Raw genomic sequence first — 20,706 nt, 5'->3', positions numbered from 1 at the left:
TTAACCCCTTACTAAAAACATGGTTCTCTATTAAAATCAATAAAATTAATAAAATGATCTAATTAATCAAGTAAATTACGACAATATAATTTTTTTATATAATATTAAATGATTTTATATGTATAAATAATTATTAAAAATTATTTTAATAATTAGTGACAATTCTTCAATTAAATATAAACTAAAAACCATTTATTATATTTTAAAAATTAAAAAACAAAACAATTTATCCTATATTTTTTAAATTAAAACAACAATATTTAATAAAAAAAACATAATATAACTAGTAATTAATTTGATTTATTTAACAACAAATTATGAAGTAATAAAAAGTTGATATAAAAATTATATACAAAATATTAAATTGTCAAATTTATACAGAATTTTTTATAAGTTATAAAACACAATACAACATAAAACTTATCTTAATATTGTTGTGATTACTTTTGTTCATTTTACAAAAATAATTATTTATACAATTGAAGTTTTAATTAGTAAAAAACTAATTAAGTTAATAAATAGATAGAATACATCAATGTAAAAAATGTTTGATCAAATTAATTTTTTTTTTTATAATAAGAAAAACAAAAGAAAAAATAATGAAAATTACTTTAAGTATATCATTTATAAGTTTTATGATTAAATGATGGTGATTTTTTAAATCATCAATCTTGCTATTTGTTGTCTAATTGAACCTTGATTTTGATTTGACGTAACATTTATATCTTTAATTCTACAAAAATTAAATTATATAAACAAATTATCCACCTTTTATTTAAGATTTCGCTAAGAAAAAAAAAAAAAGAATTCTTTTAGAAAAAAATTAGGTATGTTATGAATGTTTATATTACTAAATACTATATTCATATAGTATTTTTCAATACTAGATATTAAAGTATAAATATATTAAGTTAACTGTTTATAAGTAAAAATTATTATATTTTCCTTCATTACATTTTATTTTTAATTTAAAAGCTTTAACACTCACATTTCTTTTTTTATATTAATTCTTTGATTGTTTATTTCGTGAAAAAGTGAAACAATAAGTTTTTGTGCATTACCATACTGAAATAAAATTATAGAATTAAATTAAATTAAAAATCATTGAAATTGTACAATTACCTCAGATTTAATTTTCTGCACAGTATGAGCCCATAAAGTCTTACTATCAACCAATCTTGCAAAGTTTTCTTTAGTTTCTCTAGAAAAGGTTTGTCCTTCATATTTATAGAATAAACTACAATGAATTGCTTGAGCATGCATTTTGCTGAATTTCTTTTCTAAAAGTCTAACATTAATTTTTGGTACATTTTCTATTGATCCATAATCCACATATAATAGCTATGATACACATATTATAATCAAAAAATGTGTAAGTTAAGAAAATTATAAAATTTAATTAATACTAACTTGAACATTATCCTCATCAATTAGTTTTAAAACTACAGCTCTATGCCATTGCATTGAATCTTCAAAACGAGAAATACAAGGTAGACCCGGTGTTACTAATTCTGGTAAAACTTTGCACTTATCTTCATTGGAAGTGTCATTATAAAATTTCCTTTGTAAACAAAATTTATATTAAAACAGGTATTAAAAACTTTAAAATCTAAAAAAATTACCGTTTAAGTTTAATATGAAATTTAAAAATCAAATTATCGTTATCAATGTAACACCATATTAATATATATTAATATACATCACTTTTATATCTCTAAAATGGAAATTTTTGCCTGGAAGCAGAATTGCATTGAGAATGATTATATTGTTATTGTTAATTCAGTATCCCAAATCTCCATAAAACAAAAGTGAGATTTTATCACAAAATATTTCAAAGCAATACCACATATCCCAAGACATTTAAAACAAAAAAATAATTATTATTTCTATTTTAAAGATATCAGGTATTGCATTGACAACAAAATTATTAAAAATAAAATTTATCAATCATAATATCTGCAGTAGTTTCAACTAATTAAAAAATAAGTAAGTAAAACTTTAAAAACATAGATAAGTAAAAATATAAAATGATAACATTGCTTAGAAATTTTACAATTAAATTTATTTAATGATGATATTATAAATATAAAGTATCACCAAATAAATTATATATATATATAGTATATTTGATATATTTGAAAGAGTGGAAATTGTTTTCTATTGCATATTGTTAAATTCCCTAACCATCAACATCATATTCTGTATCCCAACTATTTGGGCTCTACCTCTTAATTGTACACCAGCTGTTGACTTGATGCAAACACATTATGGCTGCAGAAACTAGTATGGGGACAAGGTGTAACAATGCAAACAATGCAGATGAACACACCAAGCCTTTAAATTTTCTAATAAATTGTTAAAATGTTATTAATTTTAAATATAGGGTAGCTATATTTTTTGTTAAATTATAATACTTCAGTGTTTAATAAAAATTTGACAGAAATCCACTACACCAAGGGAGGACTAACCATAGGAGCAAGAGAGTGACAATTATCCCCTGGGCAGCAGTCTATAGAGTGTAAGGGCTGCTATGATTAGCATAATCTTATTTGAAAAATTTATTACTGAACTTTTTTGCTTATCATTTTTTTTTATGGAATGATAGAAATGTTTTTTGAAGCAAGATGAGCTAAACAGGCCCAGCTAATTATGGTAATTATTGCGCCCCCTTAGTCTTTAGCTTCTAGTTCGACACTGTAAAACAATTTTGTCAAAAATCCAGGTACTTAAATAAAATTTCTTAACATTCCAGAGATCCCCAAACTAAAAAAAAATTTCTCTGATTTTCCCCAACTTTATATATTTTCCAGATTTATAACATCCCTGAAATGATATTACAAATAATATATCATTGTTTGTTTATTTGGATCCTTACCAGAATTTTTTAAGTATCCCAGTAATTTTAAGTGCTTAATTAAAGCAAATCAGATTTTTTTTTACATGATTAAAATATTATTAAAAAAAAAATTTCTATCATGAAACAAAAAATTAATATACCATCAATAAATTACAATATAATTATGTAATTTACATTACAATTAAAATAAAACAAATGATGATAACTAAACCTCAGAGAATTGTAAAATACACACCAAAATTATTTTATAATTAAGGTACGAGTTTTTTATGCAAATGAATATTTTTTAAAACCTAGTTACAATAATTTTCATTAAAAATGTCATTGTCATTGTACCTAATTTTAACTCTGACTGAAATGAAATAAAATAATGAATAAATTAATTTAGGTAGTTGCTATGAGTGATCAATTATCCCCTTGATCTCTTCTCTAAAAAAAAAATAATAAGTTGGTGAAGACACTAAGTAAAAAAATTTCATGTATATATCCCTTAATAAAAAAATTTTAATAATGTCCCTATTATTTTTTGATACTAGCAGGAACACTCCTGGGTGATATGGCAGTAAGTCAACCCCTCAAATTCAAAATACTGAGCAACTTTGGTAGCATGTTAGTATATATACTGCTTTCTTTATATTATTTAAGTGAAATTATAAAATTAGGTCACCTATAAACAATTTTTTTATGTCGTATGATTTTTTTAGTTGGCAATTTATAAAAAAAAATACAGACTCCAAAATATAAGTCGGCAAACACTCCTAGAAAATTTCCTAATTATTTTCTCTAAAAAACCAGTGTTCAAAACTTAAAATGTAGAAAGTACACTAACTGTAATTCATCCATTAGTAAGGATAAATCTTTAGCATAACTTGTTGAATGCACATAAAATGAACTTGGGTCATAAATTTCAGCAACAGTAACTTCAGATTGTTTTCCTTTTGCCAAAGTATGGTATGAATATTCAAAGTTTCCATTGTAGATATCATTGCCAAGATTTTTGAAAAATGAATCTTTCTATATAATAAAATTAAGAAAAATTGATTTAGTTATACTTATAAAGTACAATTTCTTCAAATATATAACAAAAAAATATTAACATGTCATTAAACTAGGTGTAAATATACAAGTATTTAGTATTCAGTATGAATATTTTATCAATTAATATCATATAATTTAAAAATAATATAATAGCTATCAATATATTTATTTTTATTCATATATTTTCTAAAGAAAAATATTGAAATTAATAACTCAATAAGTTCTTATTTTAAAATTCTTATCGACCCATCAAAATTATTTGTACAAAAAGTTGTGAAAAACAGCTTTTTAAATTTTGAAAAAAAAAAAAATTTTTTAATTATTAAAAATAAATAATAAAAAATATGATTTTAACATAATTTAAAAATGCAACAATTCTGAACTGTCTTGTAGTATGGCTACAACTCTCAAAAACTTAAACATTTCATGGCTTTTCTAGAATTTAATAACTAAATGAAAATTCCTTTAACTATACAGGTTTTTTCTATATCAAGGTTTCTAGCAACTGTTATGTAGAAATACAAAATATATACTGGCAAAGCAGGAAGAATATTTTCTTCTTTGCTATCACAAGCGTTTCCATTAATGTAGCAATTGTATGCATTTGGATCTTTAGTATATAAAATATCATCATTTATTTTGATCATTTTATCCAATATTTCAAACATATGTCTTTCAGAGGAAAATCCATATTTTAATGATTCATAACGACGACCAAATTCTGCCTACAATATAAGTTTTAAGTAAAAAATACTTTACAATAATAGAATTAAAATACTTACAATATACATCTGTTTTACATTATTAATATGAACACCATTCTTAATATTTTTGAATAATTTTGAAAGGTGGTAAAGTACACTTTTAGGAATATTTTTATAACTTAGAACAGAATCTGTAATTAGATAATTCAGTATATTATTAAACTAACCATTAATTGAATAATTAAACTTACATAGTTCTGTCTGGCTTAGTAGATCACGTTTGGATGCTTGATGTAATATGCATTCATTAGTGTCTTCTTCAATTTCAACATGAAATACAGAGGGAATATTGTAAGCCATATCACTCATACTTTTGAAGCCATACTCATGAAATGTGAATGAACTGCTATACATTTTCTAATAAAAAGTAGGTTTATTATAAATTACAAATTTTTAAAATATTCATATAAACTTACATCATATAGATAGATAAAATCATTACAATTTATACCATTTTTATGTTTTGCAAGAAGAGCTCGCATTTTTTCTTTCATACTATCTCTAATCATATAAGAATCATATTCTTCATTGGAACGATTTGATGCTGTATCACTGTGGCTATTGTAGAAAAGTTTATTATTATTTCAACAACAAATAATAGAACTAAAAATTTCAAAAGAATATGCATATCAATACAATTCAAGCATTACAAAAAAGATTATTCTACAAGAAAATTTTTTTCATAGAAAAAAGACAGGTATTAGGAAGTATTATCAACTTAATTTCCAACTTAAAGTTATTAAGAAATGGTTATAACTAGACTAATGGTATCAAGACTGCTGGCTCTGATTTAAGATTAAAACACACAAAATCAATGTATATAGGCAATATTTTAAAGAATTTTCTAAAACTAATTATACCTTTTTTTTATATTTTATATCATAACATTTAGTTTATGTAAGTTTTATAAATAGATAAAAATAATACAATAATAGTTACCATCTACTATAAACACTTTCACAAGATTGATAAAGAGAAGTACTTTTTGGTATGGAAGATTCAGATTTGTTGTTTTGGACATCTTCAAGGACTTCTTGTCGCAATTGGAAAAATATAGATATGATTTCTGGTTTTATTTTATCAATAGCTAAAAATATATATATATATTGATTTATAAATATACTTTAAAAAATATCATTATTCGAACAAGTTACAGTAAAATACTACATATTTGTTGAACGATTTCCAAGCATAGTCATTATTTTAAACTTACTATATTTTAATAATTTATGTCTCATTGTAGAAGTTCTTTTAACAGGCTTTATACCAGAAGTTTCTAATGTAACAATACTATTAGTAGAATATTGGTCTTTTAACTAAAAAAATAAAATGTGAACAAGTAAACAATTATTATAAGATATCATTTATTAAAATATACTCTGAAATGTGCAGGGTGTAGACGAAAAAAGTCCATAGCAGTTCTGCAAGAGAGACGTTCATGAGGAAATTCATATCCATACAAATCCTTAAATTTTTCTAACACAACTTGAACAGTTACTGGTTTTTGATAGTTAGATAAAATATTAATGATAACTTGCTTATAATCAATATCAGCGCTTGTAGACTTTAATTGATTTTTAACTAGTAAAATAAAAAAATGCAAACATATTTTACGTATGTAAATTCATATAATAATACATGCAAACCTAATCATAAAATTAAAACTATAATTATTCAAAATGTTTAAAATTTAAGAGTTCTAAAAAAGAAAGTAGCTTCATATTTCCTAATTTAAAAAAAATCTTTAAAAAAGTTTTTTAATTCCATAAAAAACTATGGCGTTATTATTTTATTTTTTTAATTACTTGAAAGCAAATACACATAAATGATTTTTTGAAGTATCAATTAAAAAACTTCATTTTTCTTACAACATAGGATGTTTAACTCTAAATGGCCCAAAATGGAGTACCTTTTTGAAGGAAAATATTCAATTATCAATAAAATACTAAGCAATTAAAAATAAATTTCAAAAAATCAAAATTTACTCTTTAAAGAAGCATAAACACTTATGAATCATACTTTTTTTACAATAATTTTTTTTATTAATAAAATTAATCAATTCATCTATTTTGAAACTATTAGAAATAATTTCTTATTGGGTTAATAATCTTGTTATAAAAAAATTGAACAATTTTAATTGTTGTTACTATAACACAATGTAATAAATTAAGTGGAATAGAAATAATTTAATTTAAAATAATGGGTATATTAATTTTTAAAAATTTGATGAGATCACATTATGTGATCATATCTCATATTATTATTATAATGTCGACTAGGCTTATATCATTGACACAGTGACACACGTATTACTACAGGAGGGCAGACTGCACCATAAACACTTTTGCAATTCACGGCCAATGTGTCATAATAATATATCTCCTAACGACAGTTGACTTTTTACCATCATCGCGACCATTACTCTTGTCTTATAATTAACTTAACACACCTACCACGTAAATAGTGTGTGTGTCGCCGTTAGCTCCCTGTTGGATTATATCATCTCTAGGTGTCCAGTAGGTTGTACTATTTATTTAATATATTGTTACATAATAAATATTTATATCATTGTTAACCAAGAGTGTTATATATATATATATATATTGTAGTACGACCCTTGGTAATTACTCTAAAAGAATATAAATTAAATAGGAAACCTCAGTATCTAAGGTAGATATAGCCTAGCCAGCTATCCCTTTGGTCCCTTAGAATACTGTTGACGAGCATTAAGGCTCAACCCCTAAATAGCAACGTAACAGTATGAAGTGATGAAATACACAAGTGTTTTGGATAGAGATGGATGTGGAGATGCAAGGAATATCTGGCAATGAGGATGTGGTGATTGGTAGAGATATGAATGGACATGTAGAAAGAATGAAACTAGAGAAATAATCTTAGATTTTGGAGTATTGTAATGGTTAATACTTAGAAAAAGTATTTCTTTTAGAAAAAGAAAGCATATTATGTAACTAATAAAAGTGGGTGTAATAGATCACAGATAGATTATTTTATGTAGAAAAGAGAGAGTATAAAGTGATCACAGGCGAGTGTGTAACTACACAACATAGACTAATGGTAATGGGAAAAGAGTATACAAAAGCAGAAAGAACACAGAAGGAAAATAAATTATCCTGTGGTAGAAATTGAAAGGGAAAAACGAAAAAATTTTTTTAAAAACAATAAAAGAGAGGTGTGGAATGTCGAGGGAGTCATAAATTATGTGTGGAATATATTTACTAGTTGTGTTAAAAATATTAGAAAGGAGATTGTTGATGAGAGTAGGAGTAGAATGCCAACAAGGAAACCTGGTGGTAGGATGTGGACGTTCAAAAAATCATAGAGAGTAAGAAAAAGCAGTTCAAAGTATGTCATAAGAGCAAACGGAGAAAAGATTTGATGGAGTATAAACGCTTGTGCAAAGAAGCGAAGTGTACGGTAAGTAAGGCGATATTTAAAAGGTATGATGAGTTGTATGATAGTCCAGGAACAAAGGAAAGTGAAAAACAAATCTATAAACTTGCAAAAGTAATGGCAAAATAGTCTAAAATTTATCACTATGTAAGGTGTATAAAAAGTGCTGGTAAGAGGGTGCCTCTTATCAAGCAACAATGAATTGATGAAGTACTAGTAGAAGTATAGAAAATATTAAGCAGTGTTGGCGTTAGGTAGTTGAAGAATCTTTTTAATGAAATCCTATTACATAGGAAAATACTAAAAGAATGGGGAAATAGTATTGTGGTGTAATTATTTAAAGGCTAAGGAAACATATAGGAGTGTGGAAATTATAGAGGCATAAAGCTTATGAATCATAATATAGATTTAGAAAATAGTAATAGATAAGAGAAAAAAAAATTGGACAACAGTATTTAAAAATCAGTTTGGATTTATGCTTGAAAAGTCAACAATGGACAAAGAAGTCCATTATTTTGTGTCAGACAACTAATAGAAAAGTATATGGAAAAGAAGAAAAAGCTGTGTATGTTATTTATAGATTTGGAGAGAGCATATAATAGAGTACCGAGAGAAGTTTTAAATAAGAAAATGCCAATGAAACTGAAAGGTAAGTTCTACAAAGCTGTAGTGAGATCATTTATGATGTATGGTTCAGAGTGTTAGGCAGTCATTAAGAAAGTAGAGCAGAATATAAGTATAGCAGAGATGAGAATGATTAGATAATTTTTTTTCTTCACAAGAACAATTAAATTATAATTTTATTTTAGAGAACTATAAATTATGATGTGCCAAGAGTTTTAGCAGCACCCTTTTTCCCTACTATTTGATTNCAGTTTGGATTTATGCTTGAAAAGTCAACAATGGACAAAGAAGTCCATTATTTTGTGTCAGACAACTAATAGAAAAGTATATGGAAAAGAAGAAAAAGCTGTGTATGTTATTTATAGATTTGGAGAGAGCATATAATAGAGTACCGAGAGAAGTTTTAAATAAGAAAATGCCAATGAAACTGAAAGGTAAGTTCTACAAAGCTGTAGTGAGATCATTTATGATGTATGGTTCAGAGTGTTAGGCAGTCATTAAGAAAGTAGAGCAAAATTACATACTCATATGACCTCACATTATAATTCTATATTATAGATAACAAACCATTTTTATATTTAAAATTTAAGCTCACTTAGTAAATAAATGGCTTACATTTAGTTTTTGAAAGCATATTTTTTGAATCATTTCTCTTCATTTGTTGATCAATCTACAATGTTAATAATACAAAAATCAATTTTAAAATTATTTGTAAATATGTAATTTATCAATAGAAAAATTCTAAGCAATTATTTTTTATTTGTGTTACTATTTTTACATTTGAATTATTGATAGTCTGAATAGAACAAATATTTCTTGATTGATCTGACTCGCTAATTGAAGGACACAATTTTTCATAATTATTTCCTTTCAATTCTTCTGGGAAACTATTTGTTTCAGCTGAAAAATATTAAAACAAAAACTATATTTATATTTACTAATGAAGTAACAACTTATACTACTTTAGTAATACTTTTTTCTAATACAATGCCTTTTTATAGTATAATAACTAAAAAATATTTTCTTATAGAAATTATTAAACATAACTAAAATAAACTTTAAAAAATCCATCAAAGTAAATCCATGCCTTCTCAATTATGCATCAAATTTAAAATAGTATTAAAATATCTATTAAATATATAATATGAAAAATTAAAAATTGACAAAATGTGTCCACTATGTTCTGCACATCTTAATAACTCTTGATCCAGCAAATAATACAATATAATACAATTTAATACTATTTGGTTAAATCAAATTATTTAATACAAAATTAAGAAATATTGATTCAGTAAAATTTTTTCAATCAACTGAATTGCTCATCTAAGATAATATATTTTTAATAATAAATGTTCAAGGTAAATAATTAAAAGATTATATTTTAAAATCATTTCAACATACCTATGAAAACTTAATAAAAATTTTAAATAATACATTACATAAAAAAAAAAAGAGAAATTATCTAAATAATTCATCTTTTAGCATACAATGCAAAGCTGTAAACTTAATAATCTTCATAGTAAAAAACAGGAATACACCAATGTTTTACTATCTTCATAAGTATTTTAAATAAATGTTTTAATAACAATATAATAAATAAATTTTTTCGTATTATTCACACTAACCAGAAAAATTATTTGTATTTTCATATTTTTCATCATTTGTAACTGGTGGTTCTAAGATTGGTTTCTTTTTAAAATATTCATATTCATCATTATCATATTCATCCTCAAAAAAATTTATATCATCTTCAGAATACTCACAATCATCTTTAGTGAATAAAGATTGATAACAATTACTTTTGTTTAAGTCAACAGTTTTACTTCTATTTAGCATAGGATTAGAACCTTAAATAAAAATAATTTTTATATAGTAAAATACAAGTTCAACTACACTTTAAATTTAATAAAAAAAAAATAAGAAAATTCACAGATATCATTAAAAACATTATTTAACAGTTTTTAGTTATACTAAATTAAATAGATTTTGATAACTATTAAAACTCCTATGTTGCAAAGTTGTAAACATATTATAGATTAGAATTTTTATTTTTTTAATAAAAACATTAAGATGTTCTTAATATTTAACTAAATAATACATAGGAAAAAAAATGTTGCGTTTTAAGCATTGGATTACAATAATTTATCAATATAAAAATCATTACATTAAGTTAGTTATAAAAAATTGAGTCTTATGCTTAATAAATACATTTATTTGTTTATAAAGACTTCTAAATTATTAAGACAAATTACAAATGTAATAAAATATAAGATTACAACCTACATTATTGCAGCAATTCTCCTCCAATCACTAAATTATTTTCCTATTTATTTAAGTTGAAACTGACATTTCAACCATTCTATATTGTAAGTCATACTTTCCAAAAATAGCTCAAAATAACAGAAAATTATACACCTCATATATATATTCGTTTCTTATCTTATCTTCTCTAGTCACTCCACCTAACCATTTAAGCATTCTCATAGGCCTTCTCTGTTTCTAACTACTATATTTCCTCTCACATGTTGTCCCTGCATACATCTGATATGGGAAAATTCGCCTAAGTTTTGTTCTGGACTGCTCATACTTTTAACAAAATTTTACACTGGCTATAGACCTGATGTAACCTCTAATGACTGGTATAGGAGCTTACCACAATCAACAAAACTTGAATAACACTAATAATTGAAAATATTTTTTTATTATTTTTAATATAGTAGGAGATAATGTCCTTAAGTTTACTCTAACACAATACTACTGATTAAAGTGAATAAAACATTAATATCATAAGCGTGTCCAGACTTTTTCAAAAGTCATGTTTATGAAGCTCAATAATAAGGGTGAAAAGTATTATCCTACCCACAAAAAGTTAAAAAATAATACCTATATCATATAAAGTATTTGTTAAGAAAAAAAATTTAGATAATTCAAAATTTTTTAAAATACTTAAATTTATCAAATTTTGAATTTAGTTACCAAGTACTCTCAGAGGACACACTTATGATTTGTATGAAAAGTAAAATAGTAATATATTAAAATATTGATTACTTTTAAGATAAACTCGACCTCTTTCAATATAAATAAAATTTTTTAACATATTTATGGATTCTTGAACACCAACTGTTTTTAGATATTTGTAATCATTATGTTTCAATAAAACTTCCTTGAATACGCTGAGAGGTATACCCTAAATAGAAATGTATTATTATAAAAAAATTATAATTTTTGTTATATAAATCAGCTGCTAATGTAATAAAAAAAAATAGGAGTTATTTTAAATGAAATATTAACCGAAAAATATGTAAGGTTAGTAATTTATAATAACTACACAACATTTTATATAATCTATCTTGAAGTTTACTAAGTTATATTGTATTGTAGAAAATCACCCTTACACATATATAGCTAAGAAATCCAAAAAGCCATTAGCAAGATTTGTTTTTTAACTTAAAAAGAAATTTGTAAATATAGTGTGTCTAACTATAGTTTTTATATATTTTTCAAAAAAAAAATATTTGTATAAAATAAATTAAGCAATAAATAATTGTTAAGACATACAACAAAAATAAATGACAATTAATGTATAATTGTGATATTATTTAAAAATATATAGCTCGAAATATCATAAAAATATAATAAGTAAAAAACCACAAATAAATATTTTGATAACTATGTTATTGTTAGTATGTATGTATTTAGTTCATTATATATATATGTATGTATAATGTAAACCTTTATTTTAAACCTACATTTGGATTTTTTTGACATTCTTTTTCCAAAAAACTTTGCAATTCTGTTGTAACTTTTCCATTCAATGAACCTAATGAATTTGAGTAAGATTTAATATAATTATAGCCACGTTCATTAAAAACTCCGTTATAATTATTATTGGGAGAAAAATTATTTCTAGAATAATCATGATTGCCAAAGCTACTCTTAGAACTGACAAATCTTTTAGGGCGAATTTTTTTTCTTTTTTGGTTCAATACAAGTTTTCTCAAATGTGTTGTCTTATCATTTGCAATAACATATAAAAGTGAAAACATATTAGGATTTTCAGGAACCTGTAAATGTAAATTAATGACATTACTTAAAATCAAATTCAAGGATTAGGGTCAAAGACATACTAAGAACCCAACGAGTTAAGACTCAAAAATTATGATGATCTTTATCACTACAAAATGAAGTGATGGGCACAAAATGATAAATTTTACGAATTGGGTTATTTTATTCATAGCAGCTTTCATCACTCTCGCCCTGAAGCAATACCTCACGGTAGTTCCAGGGCGTCCAACATAATGTCGACCATGTTAAAAAAAAAAAAAGCTTTCATCACTCTACAGTTAGCAGCCCAGTAGGCAAATATACCAATTTCTCTTTTTAGGATGAGGCACCCATTACGGCCAGTTTCCTATCTATGGCAAAAAAATATATTTTTCTCTGGTAAATAGTAAACTATTTTTATCAATAACATAACCAAAATTAAATCATTTATATTTATTTTTAGTAGTGTTTGAAGACAATATTTGATACAATAATTTTTATTACTTAAATAAAAAATGACCATAAGGGATATTCAGGTGGTTATAGAGAGTGACTCTACTTTAATATATATTTTTTAATTCTTTTAAAATACAGTGAAATAAAAAAATTTAACCATATATCAAATAAATTTAATTGTATCCATAAAGACTTCAAAGTCCTATATATTTAAAAGATGAAAGAATATTAATAAATAACAAAAGTTCTAAAAGTAAAATTAAATTAAATTAAGTAATTTAAATTTTACATAAAATATTTTATTTTGTATCTTTACATTTGGCATGTCCTGATATAATTATGAAATATCACATACTCAAAATGTTTTCTCGTTTTAGTCTACACAAATTAATTCTGTCAACAAACTTTTTGTTTACTTTTATTGATTTTATCAAATATGTTTCTCGGACAAATTTTTTAAAAGATCTATATTTATTAAAGTAAACAAGAAATTAAATGTATTTCAAAAAATTTACATGATTATAGGCTATTATTATTCTACACATATTCAAATTTCATACTTTGGAAACACTTCATAATTTAATAAAATGTGTTATTTTCATAGCCAATGACTAAAATAATAACTTTTAAATATTACCTTATGATGTTAAAAAGTTATCTTTATTCCCTTACTAAGGGCTTACACATGATTTGAAATATTAAATACACAACTCTAAATGAAGAAATCAACTTATACTTTCTTTACTAAAATATGCAGTGTAGGCACTAGATACTATAGAAAAATAATGATTAGTTTTAGATACTTTCTATTTTCCAAACTTAATATGCTACATAGGGTGTTTGCCTTCCCTCACACATTAGGGAGATAAAGTTGGTTCTTGGCTAAGCCAATGTTGAAAGGAACGAGTATTAAAGTTGGCTTGTACAAGACCACCAATGAAAAAATCCCAAAAAAAATCTCGTTGGTACCTTAGGGATCAAACCCGAAACTCTGTGCATAGAAACATGTTTCTACCCTTACTAAATACTATAGAATAATTTTAATATTTTATAAAAACTTTTTAAGATAAAATAACATTAAATTTCATTATTAATAATTTACAAATAAAAATCAGGTAGAAATATAATTGCTCACTTTTAAAACGTCTTTCATATCATTTAACAATTTAAACACGGTAGAATAGTTTAATCGCTTAAATGGTATAGTTTCTCCTTCTAAATCATAATAGTCTTTTTGAAGTTGGGACACAGTTATAGGTCCAGGTGAACTAGTAAGAACACTTCTCACAATTGTTTTAACATAATCTAAATTCTGCCCCATAATTTTTGATCTATTAAAAATTTCAACAAATAACATTTTACTTAAAAATAACAATTATATGTAATTGTTCACCAACAAGGTGTCTTAAAAATGTTGACAAAAAATTGATCAGTACTACTTACTTTTTTTGTCTTTAAATTTTAACTGTAAAAAATAATAAGATTTTGATTAAACAAATCAGTCATAATAAAATGATTTATAAACAATATAAAAACTAATAAAATTGTTTTCAATAGGACAAATAAAAAATATATATTCACGCCATAGATTTATAATGAATTACCTTTGATAAATGACGGATGAAACAAAATGGTACACCAAGATGATGACTATAAATTCATATTATTATTTAAATATTACGTACTTTAAGCATTTTACTAAAAAGATATTTCTATTAGCACATTTAAAAAAAAAAATGTTTAAATTCAGCACATAAGATACTGGTATCATAACTCACTATTATACTTAAATCATTATTGAAATTCATACAAATGGTATTGCAACTGGTTAATAATATAAAATATCAAAATAGTGTTTAACGGACGAGATGTTTGTTTAAATATTTTTTCATGTGGTTAATTCCAATTTGAATTTTTGAAGTTCGGATAATAACAGTAAAAAACATAATATACTCTGTGATAATATCTTACTTTTATAAGTAACAGTCACATTATGTTCATTGTTTACAATTGATAACATAAATTACTGAGCATCGTGTTATGATATACAAAACGAACTACTGCTAATTATAATAGGATTGTAAGTGTTAATAATTAATAAATACCACAAGCGGATTTGAAATATATACATAAGATTAGAGTATATCACGACAATGGCGTAACTAAGTTTTCAGATTAAAGGAGTCGTTGAAAAAAATGTACAAAGTTCTATACTACTTGAGAACTTGCTATCAATGGTGGCAGACACCTTCGCCCCTCTCACTACAAAAAGGCCATTGTATCACCATAATTTTAATGAATATGAATCTTATGTAACTTATATGCACCCTACTTACGTTCATACTAATATTTCGTTAGGCAAAATTCATACCATGCCAAGATCCTTTAGCACGTGGGACTGTTGAATTTTTCGATAACTATGCCACTACAATCAATTCGTATAAATGCTACTTTTGTCAACATTTAATTTTACGTTAGACGACTGAAAGTGCATTTGTTAAGATTCAATTTAGGAAATAAATTGAATTTTAATTTATTTATAATATAATTCATAGCCTTTAACAGGCAAGGCTGGGTCACCCGTGACCGGAGCATGTTTTAATATACATTTAAATTTACCCTTCATGCATAAAAATACATTTTTATCTATGAATAAACATTTATAAATTAAAAAAAGGTACTAAATAATGATAAAAGTGAATAAAAATCTATTTGGTCACCCGTGACCCGCCTTGTCTCTTTTATTAAGTTTTTAGCTTTGCCTGTAAAGGGCTAGTAAACGTTCAAACCTACCACACAGCAAGAAATTTTTATACAAGGTTCCATAACGTCGAATTTCTTCTTCTCTCTTGAAACAATAAACCTTGAAAAATTATAAATCTAAGTCACTTTGATTTCATTGCGAAATTTTGTTTAAATAACGTGTAGTTAATATTAACATACAAAGTGTAACGAGTAGCTTGTCACTCGCATTTTGTAATACGACCTCCATCGTATCTTGGAATATCTCACTCAATTTCAACCCTCTTTAAGATTTATATTAATTAAACAATAAATATATTTTTTTAAATTTGATTTCTATGAGGTTATGACAGAATTTGCAAAGGTTAGACCCTTCCCAGATTGCGCTTATATAATCGCTATAGAGGCTATACTATAGCTGCTATAGCATATGTAATAGTTTCTTTAATAAATTGACTGACCTAGTTCCGACAGAAAATTTATACCTTTTTGAACGCATTATAATTCAGTTTTTGTCAAAACGCTAAAAATATAAAAAAAAGCTGCTAACATTTCAATTTTTTTTTTAATTTAATTAGTCAAGCTTTAAAAAAAATCCTCTTTGTCCAACTTTGGCCTTTCAAATATGATCAAAAGAATCGTCTGGAGGAGTAGCCACAAAATTTTAACCAGTAAAATATATTTCACTCCATCATATTTTTTAATTGGGTGCTCCCTGATGTCTGGACATTTTTAGACAATTGAACTTTGAATTTATGGTAAAATTATAGACAATGAAAGAAAAATACATGCCATGTGATAAATGGTAACATAGTTTAAAACCACGGCTATATCTATAACCACGCTTGTCAGTGCGGTAATTGATTATAATCATTCGTGCATATAACTTTATTTTATGTTCAATCTTTCAATTATAATTATTTTTTTTGGTGTCATAAACAACAATATGAAAATGTTAATTTTTATATATAATGAACATAATATTTGAATTACCTTTTGATCCAAAATTTTAGCTATTATTAATATTAGTATGAATTTTTAATATAATATTATGTGAAGATATTTTTCATAAGTATATTATGTAAATTTTTATAATTTTCATTTAGTAAATCATCTTTTAGTTTATTTTTTTCACTTCGATATTCACAGTATGTAGTTATTTTTTATTATACAAGATATCTAACGTTAACACTAATAAATATGTGATGTATTCTGAGAAATATTCTTTGAAGTATAGATGCTTTAACTATTAAGGAGAATGCTAACTTTCATTTATAGTTAAAATAAAAATAAGCTCTTAAACTAAACTCAATTGATTAAAATACTTCATATGCCATTAATTAGAGAAATATACTACAAAATTCAATTCATACTTAATGATGTGTTTTCTATTTGTATTTTTTTGTGTAGATCTGATTAAAAAATACAATTTGTTTTATACTTGTTATTTAGTCATAAAAAGAAACATTAAATGTGAAATGTTATAATATCAAATTATTAAAAAATCTGATGAAAACCTTATGAAAAATACATATTATAACAGCGTTAAATTATAAAAAAAATGTATGTGTTACAATATGTTCACTTAAGTAAAAATTTTAAAACTTCTCTTATGAAGAAAATATAAAACCCATTTCATGAAAATTTATCTATAGGTACTACATTATTTTTTATTGCCACTTCTACATTTGTCTATAAATTAGTATATCCAAAAAAAAAAAAAGGTTGTAACTTCATTTTTTTTGTTTTTAAGTTGCGACTATATTCTATTAAAGAATCTTTATTAACCAAGAAAATAATTGTAACTAACTATCCAAAAGACATAATAAACTAGCATTTTTATAATATCTCAAGATGATGGCTACTGATGAATAAACTTGTATGTGTAAATTTATAAAAATATTAATAATATTTTATCAGTATTCAAAAATGTCTTTTTGACACCCTAAAATTAAATATAGTGATTTTTAAAAAGAATAAGAAAAATAGAATTAGAATCTGGATTTTCTTTTTCTTCTCCAGAAAAATTGACAAATGGAGCTACTGCCTATATTGTTAGATGTTTTGAAATGTTATTAATATTATAATTTAGGAGTTTTAAAAATGTTTAAATTTTATAGCTTAAGTACAATATGTATATTATTAATTATATTACAATTAAATTTGGTTTAAATTAATGAAATTTATTTTTATTAGTTTCTATTTTAATACTAATTTTTAAATACTTATTTATAGTTGAAATAATGAGTTCGTATAATGAAGGACAAACAGAACTTGCTTACAGAACTATGTTGGGAAGTTTTCGGACTCATGATTTACAGGCATTATTAGGAGCATTTGGTCGAAATAAAGCAGGTCGTAAATCTGAGCTTAAAGAACGTGCTCTAGATTTATTAAGAAATAGACCTGTTGGTTTCAATTATCATGCTTATCTAACAAAAATAACAGAAATATTTCGTTCAATACAAAGTGATATACCTATAACAAATAATGATATGATGCGTAACATGATGCAAAGTCAACAACAACATATGATGCCAATGAATATGCAGCAATCCCAACAATCCCGAATGTATCAGCCTCAGCAATTCACACAACAAGCCATGCATTTATCAAGAACTGGTCTACCACAAGTGATTCCTCAAATGCAAAGAGGAATGTATGGAAGTAATAACATGCAATATGGCTATCAAACACCTGGATCTCGGGGGATTGTATCACAAGTATCAACAAATCAACATTTGGTTAAACAAGATGTTGGGTCGTATGATATCAATACAGCTAATAATATGTATAATCAAGCTACTCATTCACAAGTTAATGTTAAATTAAAAAAATTACCATTTTATGAAGTTATTAGTGAAGTTGTTAAACCTACAACTTTGATTGGCCAAGAAAGATGTTCTTTACAAAATGTTCCTAGAGGTAATTACAAAATTTTATTTGTTAGTCTTTCTATTCCTTTTTAAATAATTTAATTCTATTTTAATTTTATTATTAGGTATGAGAGAATCATCTTTTAAACTTTTATTACTGCCTGAGCATGCTACACATATTGCTATGAACCGTGATATATCAAATGGAAAAAATGAATATTTATATCAAATGCAAATACGTATTTGTCAACTAGAACCAGGTCCTGAAATCTCAGATTTCATGCCCTTAGGTCTTCATATTCGTGCATGTGGTAAAGTGTGTCCATTACCACCAAATGCTCCTAACACTCGACCTGGAACTGAATCAAGACGTACTCCAAGGCCTATTAACTGTACTCAACTTCTCAAATTAAATCCCAATATTATTAACACTATTACTATCAATTGGATTCCTGATGGTAAAACTTATGTCTTAGGAATATATTTAGTTAAAAAATTAAGTTCAGAAACTTTATTATCAAGACTTCAAGAAAAAGGTGCAAGAAGTTCAGAGGAAACAAAAAATAATATTATTAAAAAATTAGCTGATGTAGATCCAGATTTAGCTACTACATCATATCGTTTCTCATTAGTTTGTCCTTTAGGAAAAATGAGAATGACAATTCCAGCCAAATCCATTAATTGTGATCATTTACAGTGTTTTGATGCCAGTATATTTATTTTAATGAATGAAAAAAAACCCACATGGATGTGCCCTACTTGCAATAAAGCTTGTTTATATGATGATATAAGAATTGAGTCGTATTTCTTAGATGTAGTTACAAGTCCTTCTCTTCCTGACAATTGTAAAGAAATTGAAATAATTGCAGATGGTACTTGGAGAGTTTTTGAAGAACGAAATAAAACCAAACATTTAGAAAATACTCCTAAAGATAAACCTATTGATTCAGTTAATTTGGATGATAGTGATGATGATGACACTGTTAAACCAGATGAATCCAAAAATGAACCCAAAGAAAAACCTTCACAAGTTTCTAAAGAACCAGAAAAATTAAATACATTTGTAGATTTAACTATAAGTGATGATGAAGATATGCCTTTACAAAAAGAAAAACTGGAAAATGAAGCACAAGCTATTGATGCAGAAGAACTAGCCCCTATAGTTGAAATATCAAAGCCAACAGCTCTTGTTCAACCACGACAGGCTGTCACAAGTTCTGAACAGAGTATTATTGAAATTGATAGCCCTTCACCGCCTGCTAGTCCATTAGCTAGTCGCGAAAAGTCTAAAAGTCCAACACCAACCTGTATTGACACTGACAAAACACCTGAAACTAGTCTAAAAGATATTCTTGTTTCCAGAAAATCTTCACCTCCTAATGCAGCATCTGACGTCAATGACCATAATTCTACTGTTTTAATTCCAACCACTATTGATAATCAATCAACTAGTTCTTCAAATTTTAATACACCTATTCTAGATTATGTGCCTACTACAGTTATAATGACTAATCCGTCAAGTACAATATGTATGCCAACAAGCCCTATACCAACTAATCCTACAATTACTAATCCATCAAATACTTCTCCTCCAACTATTTCTTCACCAATAAATTCTTTGCCTACTACATAAATTTCTTAAATATTATTTAGTACTGTTTAATTTATAATATATTTATGTATTTTTCATCTAAATTAATAATTTTTCTTTTTTTTGAAATTATTGTTTTAGGTATTGACATTTATTCTTGGAAAAATTTTAAATTTTATAAAATTACTATAATTAAATACCTTTTTTAATTAAAAGTGATCTTATGTCTGTATTAGTAAACTTATTTTATTAAACTATTTTTTAAATATGACAAGGTATTGGTTTTACTAAGATGTGTTTTTT

At 25.1% G+C, this 20,706-nt stretch overlaps 2 protein-coding genes across 4 annotated transcripts; one reads left to right on the top strand and one right to left on the bottom strand.

Annotated features, from left to right (window-relative positions):
* Positions 1–479: 479 nt before the first annotated feature.
* On the bottom strand, positions 480–15,152 carry LOC126898446 (uncharacterized). The gene is made up of 20 exons (XM_050672458.1): positions 14,799–15,152; positions 14,638–14,659; positions 14,330–14,525; positions 12,444–12,758; positions 11,743–11,881; positions 10,320–10,541; positions 9,473–9,594; positions 9,310–9,364; positions 6,038–6,240; positions 5,873–5,975; positions 5,599–5,746; positions 5,076–5,217; positions 4,851–5,016; positions 4,678–4,790; positions 4,429–4,620; positions 3,687–3,871; positions 1,411–1,561; positions 1,123–1,341; positions 989–1,065; positions 480–733 (listed from the first exon to the last, which is right to left on the bottom strand). The coding sequence occupies exons 3-20, from the start codon at positions 14,513–14,515 to the stop codon at positions 658–660; spliced, it is 2,814 nt and encodes a 937-aa protein (XP_050528415.1). The 5' UTR covers positions 14,516–14,525; positions 14,638–14,659; positions 14,799–15,152; the 3' UTR covers positions 480–657.
* A 1,691-nt stretch (positions 15,153–16,843) lies between these two features.
* On the top strand, positions 16,844–20,618 carry LOC126898447 (E3 SUMO-protein ligase PIAS1-like). Of its 3 annotated transcripts, none has more exons than XM_050672460.1 (3): positions 16,844–17,017; positions 18,172–18,861; positions 18,938–20,618. In XM_050672460.1, exons 2-3 carry the CDS (start codon positions 18,180–18,182, stop codon positions 20,443–20,445), a joined length of 2,190 nt encoding a protein of 729 aa, XP_050528417.1. In that variant the 5' UTR covers positions 16,844–17,017; positions 18,172–18,179; the 3' UTR covers positions 20,446–20,618. The 3 variants fall into 3 exon arrangements, with proteins under 3 accessions (XP_050528417.1, XP_050528416.1, XP_050528418.1); XM_050672459.1 differs by having other exon boundaries at positions 16,844–17,084; XM_050672461.1 differs by lacking the exon at positions 16,844–17,017 and adding an exon at positions 17,798–17,815.
* The last annotated feature ends 88 nt before the right edge of the window (positions 20,619–20,706 follow it).

The sequence above is a fragment of the Daktulosphaira vitifoliae genome, unplaced genomic scaffold (assembly GCF_025091365.1).
Source record: "Daktulosphaira vitifoliae isolate Bord-2020 unplaced genomic scaffold, ASM2509136v1 Scaffold_2, whole genome shotgun sequence".
Classification (NCBI taxonomy): domain Eukaryota; kingdom Metazoa; phylum Arthropoda; class Insecta; order Hemiptera; family Phylloxeridae; genus Daktulosphaira; species Daktulosphaira vitifoliae.
Note: the sequence above shows the minus strand (reverse complement) of the source record. Positions and strands in the feature narration are given on the sequence as shown.

What these genes read in the sequence shown, in the direction of transcription:
- LOC126898446 (XM_050672458.1), bottom strand. Translation starts at nt 14,515, where the DNA reads ATGGGGCAGAATTTAGATTATGTTAAAACAATTGTGAGAAGTGTTCTT. An exon ending in GAAAGTGTTTATAGTAGATG is followed by an intron (nt 5,218 to 5,598) that starts GTAACTATTATT and finishes TTTCTACAATAG; the next exon opens with CCACAGTGATACAGCATCAA. An exon ending in TTACTAATGGATGAATTACA is followed by an intron (nt 1,562 to 3,686) that starts GTTAGTGTACTT and finishes TTGTTTACAAAG; the next exon opens with GAAATTTTATAATGACACTT.
- LOC126898447 (XM_050672460.1), top strand. Translation starts at nt 18,180, where the DNA reads ATGAGTTCGTATAATGAAGGACAAACAGAACTTGCTTACAGAACTATG. An exon ending in TTTACAAAATGTTCCTAGAG is followed by an intron (nt 18,862 to 18,937) that starts GTAATTACAAAA and finishes TTTTATTATTAG; the next exon opens with GTATGAGAGAATCATCTTTT.